Genomic DNA, 13,481 nt, shown 5'->3' on the forward strand with positions numbered 1-13,481 from the left:
CTTACTTTCTTTCAATTATTAAAATCTTTAACAGTCCCATATTTCTTCTGTTGTGTCTCTGTAGCCAACAAATTCAGCCATACTCTGAAAGATCAATTTTGGGGCTGGCATCAGAAAACAAAATCAACTTTGAACAGTTTATTTTCCCTGATTTAAAAAAAAAAAAAAAGAATGAGACCTAGTCTCATTCGCATAAGAAAATGAACACAACTTTGTGATGAAGTGCCACTTGTGACAAAGCATCCTTATTGTGATTATTCAAAATATCCTTAAGGGCAAAATCATCCCAAAGGAGGTGTTTCTTTCTTTTTCTGTGTTTTAGAGAAAGCACGATTCTAAGATGCACAGTCTAAATTACAGTTTTTCCCGCCTTAGTGATTCTAATTCTTTTCATGGCATTAAAGCAGAACCTTGGATTTCGTACAAATGGATTACAGGGTTCCACACCTTTGAGGCCTCCAGCTCTTGAATCTTGTCCTCAGCCTCTGTCAGCTTATCTTTCAGAGCGGCAATTTCCTTCTCCATGGGCATCACAACAGATCGGAGTTTTTCAGCATCCTCCTGGGCCTACGGTTAAAAATAAGTACATGCTACAACTTTCTCTTGATGCTTTCCAAGAAATACTGACCCATCCCTTTGTAAAAAATTCACATAACAACTCTGTCATGTTCCGTGTTAGCATTTATGAAATCACACTGCATCCAACTGATTAAATGGTGCATTATTTTATTTTGTGAACTCATAATCAGAGTTTTCCCAAATATTACATTTAGAATTTTTTTTTTTTTTTTTGACAGGCAGAGTGGACAGTGAGAGAGACAGACAGAGAGAAAGGTCTTCCTTTTTGCCGTTGGTTCACCCTCCAATGGTCACCGCGGCCAGCGCACCACGCTGATCCGATGGTAGGAGCCAGGTGCTTCTCCAGGTCTCCCATGGGGTGCAGGGCCCAAGCACTTGGGCCTTCCTCCACTGCACTCCCGGGCCACAGCAGAGAGCTGGCCTGGAAGAGGGGCAACCGGGACAGAATCCGGCACCCCGACTGGGACTAGAACCCGGTGTGCCGGTGCCGCAAGGCGGAGGATTAGCCTAGTGAGCGCGGCACCAGCGTACATTTTGAATTTGAAGTCAGTGGAAAATAGATTCACTATGACAAATCTGACTTTTTAATTAAGTTAAAAAATAGACCACATATAAAAGGAAATACACATAATGGTTATAATTCCTGGTTACTAAGTTAATGAGGCCATAATTTCCTATGAACTACTAAAATAATTATATTAAAAAAAAATAGAACATGTATTTTCTAAAAATGTTAGGAAACTATTTTGCTACAAAAAAGGCTTACATTTGAGAACAGTCCATCCTGATTTGGACATTTCACAATGTACACGGGTGTTGAAACATCACATGGTATCCCATAAACAATTTCTGTGCATGTTAAACAATTTTTAAAGCCTTCTATCATTTAAAAAGAAAACTTTAATATCATGTTGCTTTTTAGTATCTAAATGAAACAAATAAAGAATGACCTCCACATTGTTTTCCAAACTCCCTTCCCAAAACATGGATTAAAGGAATCAATTTCTATAAACTAGGTTTATAGAAATTAAATTTTAATTTTTCACATATATATACACCTACATGCACACATATGGAAACAAAGACAGACTCAAAACTAATAGCTTTTTGTCTCCTATTGAAAATGAAAATCCTATTCACTGAATTTAAGTGAGCTCAAACTCACCTTAAATTGTTCAGGATAAGGAAAATAATACACGCCCAAATGTGAGAGAAATCTTCCCCACAAAAACATACCCCTCAGAAAAGGAGGATTTAGATTCACTTTGTTTTCAGATCCTTCCAAAGTCATCATTTATTTTATTCAGAACTAAATATTTTGTGGATAAATGTCAGCTTGGCCGGCGCCACGGCTCACTAGGCTAATCCTCCGCCTGCGGCACCAACACCCTGGGTTCTTTCTAGTCCCGGTTGGGGCACCGGGTTCTGTCCCGGTTGCCCCTCTTCCAGGCCAGCTCTCTGCTGTGGCCAGGGAGTGCAGTGGAGGATGGCCCAAGTGCTTGGGCCCTGCACCCCGTGGGAGACCAGGAGGAAGCACCTGGCTTCTAGTTTCAGATGGGCGCAGTGCACCGGCTGTAGCAGCCATCTGGGGGGTGAACCAACAGAAAAAGGAAGACCTTTCTCTCTCTCTCTCTCTCACTGTCTAACTCTGCCTGTCAGAAAAAAAAAAAAAATGTCAGCTTAAAGTATCTCAGGCAAGGCTACTCTGGGAGACTCATAGAGGTCACCTGGCAGAAACACACAGGGAAAGAAAAGCAGGAGGAAGCAAAGAACTCATGACAGACTGAGTTATTAATGCAATACGACCTCCTGGTTTCAAGTGTTAGATATCACTGCAGAAAACTGTTTTTAAAAATATGGCTTTTTAAATTTTTAAAATTTGTTTTCAGAGAGAGAGAGAGACAGAGACAGAGACCCTCTGACTGCTGGTTCATTTTCAAAAATGCTAACAGCTGGGACTAAGCCTGGCTGAAGACAGAAGCCCAGAACTGAATCCAAGTCTCTCACACAGGTGGGAGATGTCTAGTGCTTGAGCCATCAGCTGCTGCCCCCCAGGCGATGCATTAGCAGGAAGCTGGCTCTGAAGCAGAGGAGCGGCGGCTTGAACCAGGCACTCTGATACAGGATACAGACATCCCCAACAGCAACTTAATCACTGAGCCAAACACCTACCCAAACAAAACTTTCAAAGGGTATTTTTAAAAAATGAAAGAAAAGTCATTAAAAGGAAGAAAATCTGAGAGACTGTCACAGCCAAGAGGCCCCCAAGGAGACATGACTAAATGCAATGTAGTGTCCTGGCTGGGCTCCCAGAACAGAACAAGGGACAAAGAAAAAGACCAGTATGATCAAAATATAAAGAATGGGTTTAGTTAATGAGAATGAACATGTGTTAGTTATTAACTGTGGCAAACACCATCATCCTGATGTAACATATTTGTAATAGAGGAAACTGGGCATAAGTACAGTGGAGCTCCAAATTCTCCTCACAATTTTTCTGTTAATCAAAAACTGCTCCAAAAAGTACATTATTTTAAAAATTAATTTTTTGAGTGACAAATCTGGCATACTTTGGAAATAATGACTATGTATATATTTGAGAATGAGCCATGGGTTAGGAACAAAATAGCATTATTAATAGAACTGAAGAGAAAAATCAATTTCTAATTATTTTATATATGATTTTAAATGTGTATATATATACCAATTAACAAAGTGAAAATTTACATCCAACCAGCCAAAAGCTTTCTAAGTTTTCTCAATGGAGATGGGCATTTCGTGCAGCAGTTAAGACAGCGCCAAAGGCTCATCCCCATATCAACAGTGACTGCTTGGGATTCTAGCACCCTGGGACACAACAGTTGATGACACAAGTACTTGGTTCCCTGCCACCCACATGGGAGACCCAGACAGAGTACCCAGCTCCTGGCTTCATCCTGACCCAGCACTGCAAGCATCTGGGGAATGAATCAGCAGATGGATGACCTCTGTCTGTCTCTGCCTTTCAAATATATAAAAATTAAAAAGTAAATTTTCTCAATGATAAAATATCTCACCTTATATTTAGTTGCCCTATGTTCAAGCATAATATGTGTTGCATTCATCACACAGGAACCAAGATATACAGAAAAAAAAGGAAAAATAACATCTGTTCTAAAACTTCAGTTTAGGCACAATCATCAAGCAACAACATTCAGTGAGTATTTACTGGCACAGGCTGTGTGGCAGCTTAAGCCACTCCTGTGGTGCCTACATCCCATGTCACAGTGCCAGTTAAAGTTACTGTGACCCCATATTTCTAATCCAGCTTCCTGCTAATGTTCCTGGGAGGCAGGGGATGATGGCCCAAGTATGTGGGTTCCCGTCACTCATATGGGAGACCCATTGGGAGCTCCTGGCTTCGTCCCGGCCAAGCTATAACTTGCAAGTATTTGGGGAATGAACCAGCAGATGAAGATCAACTGTCCTCTCTCTCTCTCTCTCTCTCTCTCTCTCTCTCTCTCTCTCTCTCTCCTTCTCGGTCACTCTGACTTTCAAATAAATAAATCTTTTTTAAAAATGTATTGAGTACCTATGTGCTCTACTCTAGGCACTACTAGGCACTACTCTAGGCATTTAGGATACAAAAAGAATCCTAGGGCAGCAGGTTAAGCCACTACTTGGGACACCCTCATCCCACACTGGAGTGATAGTTTTGGCTATTCCGCACTTCAGATCCAGTTTCCAGCTAATGCACCTAGGGGGCAGCAACTGATGGTTCATGCCACCTATGTAGGAGACCTCGATGGAGTTCCTGGCTCCTGAGTTCAGCCTGGCTCAGCCCTAGCAGTTGTGGACATTTGGGAAGTGAACCATCAGGTGGAAGCTCTGTCTCTGTTTCTCCCTGTCACTATGCCTCTCAAATAAATAAATAAAACTTAAAAAATTCTGACTTCCAAAGGTTAAAATCCTAGTAAGGAGAGAGAGGCAACAAGCAATAATCATAATAAACAGGTGAATTCTACATGTTATAAAGTAACAGGTGCAATGGAAATATACAGTGTAGCATAAGGGAAATCAGGCAACTAGTGATGGGTGAGGGTGGGCAGTGGGGCAGGCTGCAGTGTTGAACAGGGTGGTCTTGGGCCTCATGTGGTAGGGACATTTCATCATAGATTGGAAGAAGGAGAGGGAATTAGCTACGGGTTAATCTCAGGGAAGGGCATCACATTGTCCAGCACTACAGTACTAGACATAATTCCTCTGAACAAAATCACAACTATCACCACAACAATTAGAGCACTCGGCATTTGCACACACGCATCTCTGCAGACGAGCACGTTCCCCTCGTACCTTTTTCATCTCATTCTCTAGATTTTCCTCCTCCTGCCCTTCAGACAGCCTCCTTCGTAGGTCAGCTATTTCCCTCTCTGCAGATTCCCGGTACTGTGCCCACTGCGCCCGCTCCTGCTCCAGCCTAAGGTGGAACTGGTGCTCATAGTCACGAACCGTTTCTACAAAACATCACCAAATATTTCATGTTGAAGGTGAAACAAATACTCTGCACACTCATTCTTTAAATGACATGAAGAGCTTAGGCCTAATTTCTAAAGAATATTTGATTCATTAAGAAACAATGTACTTCATTTCTAGTTCTCATAATTTACGAAATAAGGATTTTAAATCATCTCTAACTTTTACAATACATCTGTGCTACACATTATTTTACAGATGAGGAAAACTTAAGAAAGGTGAAATTGTCTGTCCAATTTTTCATAAACAGAAAGAAGCAGAGCTAGAATTCAAACTTAGGGCCAGTGTTGTGGTACAGCAGGTTATGCTGCCACCCACATCCCATATCCAGTTCCAACCACTCCCCACAAATGCATCTGGAAAAGCAGAGGAAGGGGCCGGCGCATGGTTCACTTGGCTAATCCTCTGCCTGCGGCACCGGCATCCCCCATATGGGCGTCGGATTCTGTCCCGGTTGCACCTCTTCCAGTCCAGCTCTCTGCTGTGGCCTGGGAAGGCAGTGGAGGATGGCCCAAGTGCTTGGGCCCTGCACCCGCATGGGAGACCAGGAGGAAGCACCTGGCTTCGGATCGGCGCAGCGTCGGATCGGCGCAGCGCCAGCCGTAGTGGCCATTTGGGGAGTGAACCAACGGAAGAAAGACCTTTCTGTCTCTCTCTCTCACTGTCTAACTCTACCTGTCAAATTAAAAAAAAAAAAAAAAAAAAAAAAAGGCAGAGGAAGACGGCCCATGTCCTTGGGGCCCTATCACCCACATGGGAATCCCAGATGGAGCTCCTGGCTCCTGGCTTCAGCCTGTTCCAGCCCTGGGCATTGCAGCCATTCGGGGAGTGAGCCCGCCAATGGAAGTGTCTGCCTCTGCCTCTCTGTAACTCTGCCTTTTTAATAAATACATAAATATTTAAAAAAAATTTCAAATCTTGTCACCCCAATCCAATTATCTGAAAGGATACAAAGTGGATATATTCCTGTAATATTTTGCTATAACCCAAGATTCTAAATTGAGAACAATCTTAAAGCCTCTAAAAAGTTTTTTAATACAAAAGTTTGGTCTTTAATATAATCTTAAAATATTTTATGGCAGATAACTGCTGGCTACCTATTAAACTCCACTTCTTCCTTACCAAGATCCCAGTTTTGTTCAGGAACTCAACTGTGCCCAGTTTATAAACTACATGTTCCTGTTTCACTTGTAGTTATGAATAACCACACTTGACCAAAAATGTGTGAGATGAAAGATTTCACATGCAAATACAAATTTTTCTTAAAAATCAAAAAACCATGGCAACACCGAGCTGGAAGAGCAATACTTATCTGGAGCCAGTGAGTGTACACAGCCACTTTGCCCCTGGCCGCTCTGCAGTTCAGCACACTCCCTGTGCCCACACGGTTCCACTCACGGCCATCACCTGCCTTACTTCTACAGGAAAAGTTCACCTTTAAGTCCTGCTTTAAACTTTACAATCACCTGTTGTCCGCTAAACAGGGACTTTAGTTGACAGTAAAGTTTTTATCTGACAGTACATCTTGAAGACAGCAGTACAAAGAGCCAGAAATGAAACTTGTTATCAATTATAAGACCCTCTGAATCCATTATTTTAGAAAATCATAAAGCGGGTCTTTGTCTTTACCTTTCATAACAGCCTGAAGTGAAGCAACTTCCTCTCTCCACTGTCTCTTCACCTCATCGATAGCTTCTTGCTTGGTGTTCTCAGAGACCGTGGCAATCGCCTTGATGTTCTCCATCTCTGCTTGAGCTTCCCACAGCTGTGTCCGAAGATGGCCCAGATCATCCTGTGCAGCTTGCAACACTGCATTTTGCCTCTTCAGATCCTCTGGGGGAAAAGTATCAGACTTTTCATCAATGAGGGGTTCATTTCTATCAGGCTGATGTTCTAATGAAGAAATTAAGCACTAAATTTTAAAATGTTAACATGCAAAATGACATCACTTTAAAAAGAGGTGAGATTTAAAGTACTATCTTTCTAATAGTGGTTAAGTCATAATTTCAGAGTTAAATGTTGTTGGCTCTTCCACGGCTAGTGCAATGAATTTGTTCAAATTATTTAACCTCTCTGGCCTAAGTTCCCACATCTGGGAAATAAAGATTAAAAATAACCACTTCTGGGCAGGTTGTAGTGCAGCGGGTGAGCATCAGTTTGAATCTCTGCTGCTCCACTTCCCATCCAGCTCTCTGCTAATGCACCAGGGAAAGCAGCAGAAGACGGTATGATGTACTTGGGCCCCTGTGAGTTCCAGGCTCCTGACTTTGTCCTGGCCATAGTAGCCAATTGAGGAATGAAACAGCAGATGGAAGATCTCTCTTTCTCTAACTCTGCCTTTCAAATAAAAAAACAAACAATCCAACCTCACAGGGTTGTTGTGATGATAAAGTAATTTATTGGATATGTTTATGAGTACAGTATCTTCCACAAAGCAAACATGCAAGAGAAGTTTAATCAGAAAGAAAAGAAAGCCAGAGAACCTGGCAGTCACTAGATACAGGGTTTTTTTGGACAGGCAGAGTGGTGGACAGTGAGAGAGAGAGAGAGAGAGAAAGGTCTTCCTTTTGCTGTTGGTTCACCCTCTAATGGTCGCCGCGGCCAGTGCACTGCGGCTGGCGCGCTGCGCTGATCTGAAGGCAGGAGCCAGGTACTTATCCTGGTCTCCCATGGGGTGCAGGGCCCAAGCACTTGGGCCATCCTCCACTGCACTCCCTGGCCACAGCAGAGAGCTGGCCTGGAAGAGGGGCAACCGGGACAGAATCCGGCGCCCCGACTGGGACTAGAACCCGGTGTGCCAGCGCCGCTAGGTGGAGGATTAGCCTAATGAGCTGCGGTGCCGGCCCAGGCTTTTTTTTTTTTAAGATTTATTTTAGTTGTTGGAAAGACAGAGCTACAGACAGAGGCAGAGACAGAGCAAGAGAGAGAGAGACAGAGAGCGAGCGAGAGAGTCTTCTATCCGCTGGTTCACTACCCATAAGGCCACAATGGCCAGAGCTGGGCTAATCTGAAGCCCGAAGCTTCTTCCAGGTCTCCCACATGGATGCAGGGGTCCAAGGACTTGGGCCATCTTCCACTGCTTCCCCAGATACATCAGCAGGGAGCTGGTTCTGAAGTAGAGTAGCTGGGACTTAAACTGGCGCCCATACAGGATGCCAGTGCTGAAGGCCAGGGCTTTACCCTGCGGCTCCACAGCATCTGCCCCATAGATTCAGGCTTTTTAAAGTTAGTATTAATTTCTCAGGTCTCTATCCCCATCTCTGAACAAGGATAGGTGGTCAATCTAGCAGCTGAGACATCAGTTAAGACACTTGCATCCCACACTGTAGTGCCTGAAGTTCCGTCCTCGGCTCTGCCTCCAAATGTAAGCTTCCTGCTAATGCAAGACCCTGGAAAGCAGTGGTGATGGCTCTAGTACTTCAGTTCCTGCCACCTGTGTACACCAGACACCTGGATGGCATTCACAGATCCTGGCTTCTGCCCTGGTCCAGTCTCAGCTAGTGTGAACCAGTAGATGGTTCTGATCCAGCTCCCTGCTATTGGCCTGGGAAAAGCAGCAGGAGATGGTCTGAGTACTTGGACCCCTGCCACCCACATGGGAGATCCAGATAAAGCTCCTGGCTTCAGTCTGGCCCAGCTCCAGCTGTTGTTGTAGCCATCTGGTGTGTGAACCAGTAGATGGAGGATTCCTTGCTCTGTCTCTCCTTATGTCTTTCAAATAAAATAAATCAATCTGGGAAAAGGAAAAAAAAAATCTCTGTACTGCCTATTCATCCTCCCTTATTCCTGCTCCAGGCAACCAGCAATCTTCTACTACGTCCACAGTTCTGACGGCTCCAGAATGTCACAGAGTTGGCCTTTTGAAATTACCCTCTTTTACCAAGTAATAAGCATTCAAAGTTCCTCTATGTCTGCTCATTGCTTGACATCTCATTCATTTTTAGCACGTCTAAACTACTACAGTTTAATCTACTGACTTACTGAAGGACTTCTTAGTTATCTCTCAAGTTGTGACAATAAAGAATTAAGCTCCTGGGGTTGCCACTGTGGCCCAGCCGGTTAAGCTGCCATCTGTGGCACTGGCATCCCATTTGGGCACCAGTTCATGTCCTGGCTTTTCCTCTTCCAATCCAGATCCCTGCTATTGCTCCTTGGGTGCTTAGGCCCCAGCACCCACGTTGGAGACTCTGAAGAAGCTCCTGGCTCCTTGCTTCGATCTGGCCCAGATCTGGCCATTTTGGCCATTTGGGAAGTGAACCAGTGGATAGAAGATCAATCTCTTGCTCGCTCTCTTTTTCTCAATCTGTGTATAAACTCTTTCAAATAAATATATCTCTAAAAAAGAATACAGTTCCTATAAACATCTATATGCAGGTTTTTGTGCAGACGTAGGTTTTCAAGTCAATTGAGTAAATACTAAGGAACATGACTGCTATACCCAATGGTAAGAATATATCTGATTTTGTTAGAAACTGCCAAGCTATCTTCCAAATGGCTTACCATTTCGAATTTCCACCAAAATCAAATGAACGTTCCCATTTCTCCATAGCCTCATCGGCATTTGTTGTTGCCAATGTTTTGGATTCTGATTAATCAACTAGATATAAAGTGGCATCTTACTGTTTTAATTTTATTTGCAATTCCCTAAAACTAAAAAATTTGCAATTCCCTAATGACATATAGATCCTGAGCATTTTTTCATATGCTTCCCAGCCATCTGTCATTTAAAAAAAAAAAAAGATGTATTTATTTATTTGAAAGTCAGAGAAAGAGAGAAAGGAGGGAGAGATAGATGAGGGGGGTATCTTCCACACACTGGTTCACTCCCCAAAAGACTGCAACAGCCGAGGCTAGGTGAGGCAGAAGCCAGAAACTTCCTCCCGGTCTCCCACATAGGTGCAGAGGCCCAAGCACTTGAGTCATCCTCTGCTGCTTTCCCAGGAGCATTTAGCAGGGAGCGGGACTGGCAGTGGAGCAGTCAGGACTTGAACAGGTGCCCATATGGGATTCCAGCATCGCAGGCAGCAACTTTACCCACTATGCCACAATGCCAACCCTCGTCACTGGTGAAGTGTTTATTCAGCTTTTTTGCCCATTTTTTAAAAATCAAGTTACTCACGTTCTTTGTATAATCCAGATTAACAGTCCTTTACCACATATATCATTTTCAAACAGTCTCCCAGTTCTGGCTTGCCTTCACACTCTCTGAACAGTCTTTCCCAGAGTATACACTCTTCATTTTAACATGCTCTGGCTTATCTATTATTTCTTTGATGGATCATGCCTTTGGTTTTGTATCCAAGAAGTCACTGTCACATCCAAGGTCAGCTTGGCTTTCTTTTATGTTATCTTCTAGGAGATTTAGTTTGTACTTTACATTTAGATCTATGATCCATTTTGAGTTGATTTTTGAAGGCTATAAAGGAAGTCACTGCTTTGAATGTGGCCGTCCAGTTTCAGCACTGTTTGTTGAAAATACAATCTTTTCTCCACAGTGCAGCCTCTGCTCCTCTGCAGGCACTTGGACCAGCAATTAAGATGCCCACAGCCACATGAAAGTGCTTGGGTTTCAGTCCCAGCTCTGGCTCTGATTCCAGCTTTCTACTAATGCAGACCCTGGGTTCCTGCCATCCACGTGAGACACCTGGCTGAGTTCCTAGCTCCCGCTTCAGCCCATCCTTCATGGGCATTTGGGGGGTAAACCAGCAGATGGGACCACTCTGCGTCTCTGTCTTTTCTCTGTCTTTACTGCTTCTGAAGTAAATAACTTCATACAAAATTTAGCTGACTTTATTGATGTTGGTCTATTCCTTGCTTCTCTGTTCTGTCTGTTCCAAAGATGTATTTGACTATTATTTCACTAACATCACACTGTCTGTTCACTATATCTAAAATCAGGTAGTATCAGTCCTCAAATACTTAAAGAAGATTTTAATTGGGGGGGTGGAGGAAACCGAGGAAGAGGGGGAGGGAAGAGATACATGTGAAGGTTTATTTCTGGACTCTGGGTTCTACACCACTGATCTATATCACATTATTGTTACTTTGTAGTAAGTTTTGAAATCAAGAAGTGTGAGTCTTTCTCTTAGGTTGATTGAATGGGTGAAAAACCATGACCTCATTATATGCTGCCTACAAGAAACTCACTTCACAGACATACAGACTGAAAATGAAGGGTTGGAAAAAGATATACTGGGCAAATGGAAACCAAAAGCAAGCAGGCATAGCTATTCTTGTATCAGGTAAAACAGACTTTAAATCAAAAACTGTAAAAAGAGATAAGGACATTATATTTTTGATAAAAGGTTCTATTCAGCAAGACAGATCAGAAATACATATGTACCCAACACAAGATTGCTCAGATATATACAGCAAATATTATTAGAACTAAAGGGAGAGATGGACTCCAATACAATAATAGTGGGATAATAGTGGGTGACTTCAATACTCTACTCTCATCGATGGACAGGTCATCCAAACAGAAAATCAATAAAGCTACATCAGAATTAAAAAAAAAAACAAAAAACACCATCAAGCAAATGAATGCACCTAAAAGACATTTATAGGACACTTCACCCAACAGCTACAGAAAACATTCTCCCCATCAGCACATAGAACACTTTCTAAGATAGACCACATATGAGGCCACAAATCAAGTCTCAGCAAATTTAAACAGATTGAAATCTGTATCTTCTCAGACCATAAAGGAATAAAACTAGAAGTCAACAACAATAGAACACTCATAAGTACTTGGAAATTAAACATGCTATTGAATGATCGATGGGTCACTGAAGAAACTACAAAGGAAATAAAAAACTTTCTTGAAATAAATGAATATGAAAACACAATATATCAAAACCTGTGTGCCGGCGCTGTGGCTCACTAGGCTAATCCTCCGCCTTGCGGCGCTGGCACACCAGGTTCTAATCCCGGTCAGGGCGCTGGATTCTGTCCCGGTTGCCCCTCTTCCAGCTCTCTGCTGTGGCCAGGGAGTGCAGTGGAGGATGGCCCAAGTGCTTGGGCCCTGCACCCCATGGGAAACCAGGATAAGTACCTGGCTCCTGCCATCGGATCAGCGCGGTGCGCCGGCCGCAGCACGCCAGCCGCGGTGGCCATTGGAGGGTGAACCAACGGCAAAGGAAGACCTTTCTCTCTGTTTCTCTCTCTCACTGTCCACTCCGCCTGTCAAAAAATAAATAAAATTTAAAAAAAAATTAAGAAAAAAAAAAGAACTATGAAAACCTGTGGGATACAGCAAAAGCAATACCCTAAGAAGGAAGTTTATAACATTAAATTCTTACATTTAAAAAAAGAAAAATGTCTCAAATTAAAGATCTAATGATACATCACGAAGACTTAGAAAAACAAGAATGAAACCCAAAATCAGCAGAAGGTGAGAAATAAGGATCACAGCAGAAATAAATGAAATTTAAGATCAACAAAACAAAAAGTTGCCTTTCTGAGAAGATAAAATAACTGATAGTCTAGCCAGACTAAAAAAAAAAAGAGAAAAAACTCAATTAGAGATGAAAAAGGGGACATTACAACCAACACCACTGAAATATAAAGGATCTTAAGAAACTACTATGAAGAACTCCATGCTAACAAACTGAAAAACCTCAAAGAAATAGATAAATTCCTGGATTCATATAACCTGCCAAGATTAATTTAAGAAGATATAGACAAACAAAACATAACAAGCAATGAGACTGAAGCAGTAAGCAAGTCTTCCATCAAGGCAAAGTCCAGGACCTGATGGCTTATGGCCAAATTCTACAAAACATTCAAAGAGGAAGTAACTCCAATATCCTTCAAACTATTCCAAAATATTGAACAGGATGTAACTCTGCTAAACTCTTTTTATGAAGTTAGCATTACTTTGCTACAAAAACCAAAGTCATGACACAAAAAGAAAACTACCGACCTATATCCTTAATGAACACAGATGCAAAGATTCTCAGCAAAACACTAACAAAGCAAATATAAAAACACATAAAAAAGATTACACATCAAAATCAAGTGGGATTTATCCCAGAAACTCAAGGGTGGTTCAATATTCACAGATCAATATATATCATCTATCACATCATCAGAACAAAGAACAAAAACCACATGGTCATCTCAATAGATGCAGGGGAAGCATTTGATAAGATTCAACACCCCTTTCACGATATAAGCCCTCCACAGATTAGTTATAGAAGGAACATTCTTCAAAATTATAAAGACTAGATATGACAAACCAATGCCAACATACTGAATGGGGAAAAGCTGAAAGCATTTCCTCTCAGATCTCCGCCACTCTTATTCAATATAGTACTGGAAGTTTAAGTGAGAGTAATTAGGGAGGAGAAAGAAACAAAGAGCATCAAAATTGGAAAAGAAGTCAAATT

At 42.2% G+C, this 13,481-nt stretch overlaps 1 protein-coding gene across 3 annotated transcripts in view; it reads right to left on the bottom strand.

The window, feature by feature from the left end:
• The window catches only part of RABEP1 (rabaptin, RAB GTPase binding effector protein 1), a 103,866-nt gene that overhangs the window by 47,334 nt on the left and 43,051 nt on the right, over positions 1–13,481 (bottom strand). For all 3 annotated transcript variants that reach the window (XM_051825323.2, XM_051825324.2, XM_051825322.2), the window contains 3 exons: positions 6,721–6,924; positions 4,912–5,072; positions 448–567 (listed from right to left, as the gene is read on the bottom strand). In XM_051825323.2, coding sequence (XP_051681283.1) covers positions 448–567; positions 4,912–5,072; positions 6,721–6,924 — 485 coding nt within the window. The remainder of the gene's footprint in view (positions 1–447; positions 568–4,911; positions 5,073–6,720; positions 6,925–13,481) is intronic.

The sequence above is a fragment of the Oryctolagus cuniculus genome, chromosome 17 (assembly GCF_964237555.1).
Source record: "Oryctolagus cuniculus chromosome 17, mOryCun1.1, whole genome shotgun sequence".
NCBI lineage: Eukaryota > Metazoa > Chordata > Mammalia > Lagomorpha > Leporidae > Oryctolagus > Oryctolagus cuniculus.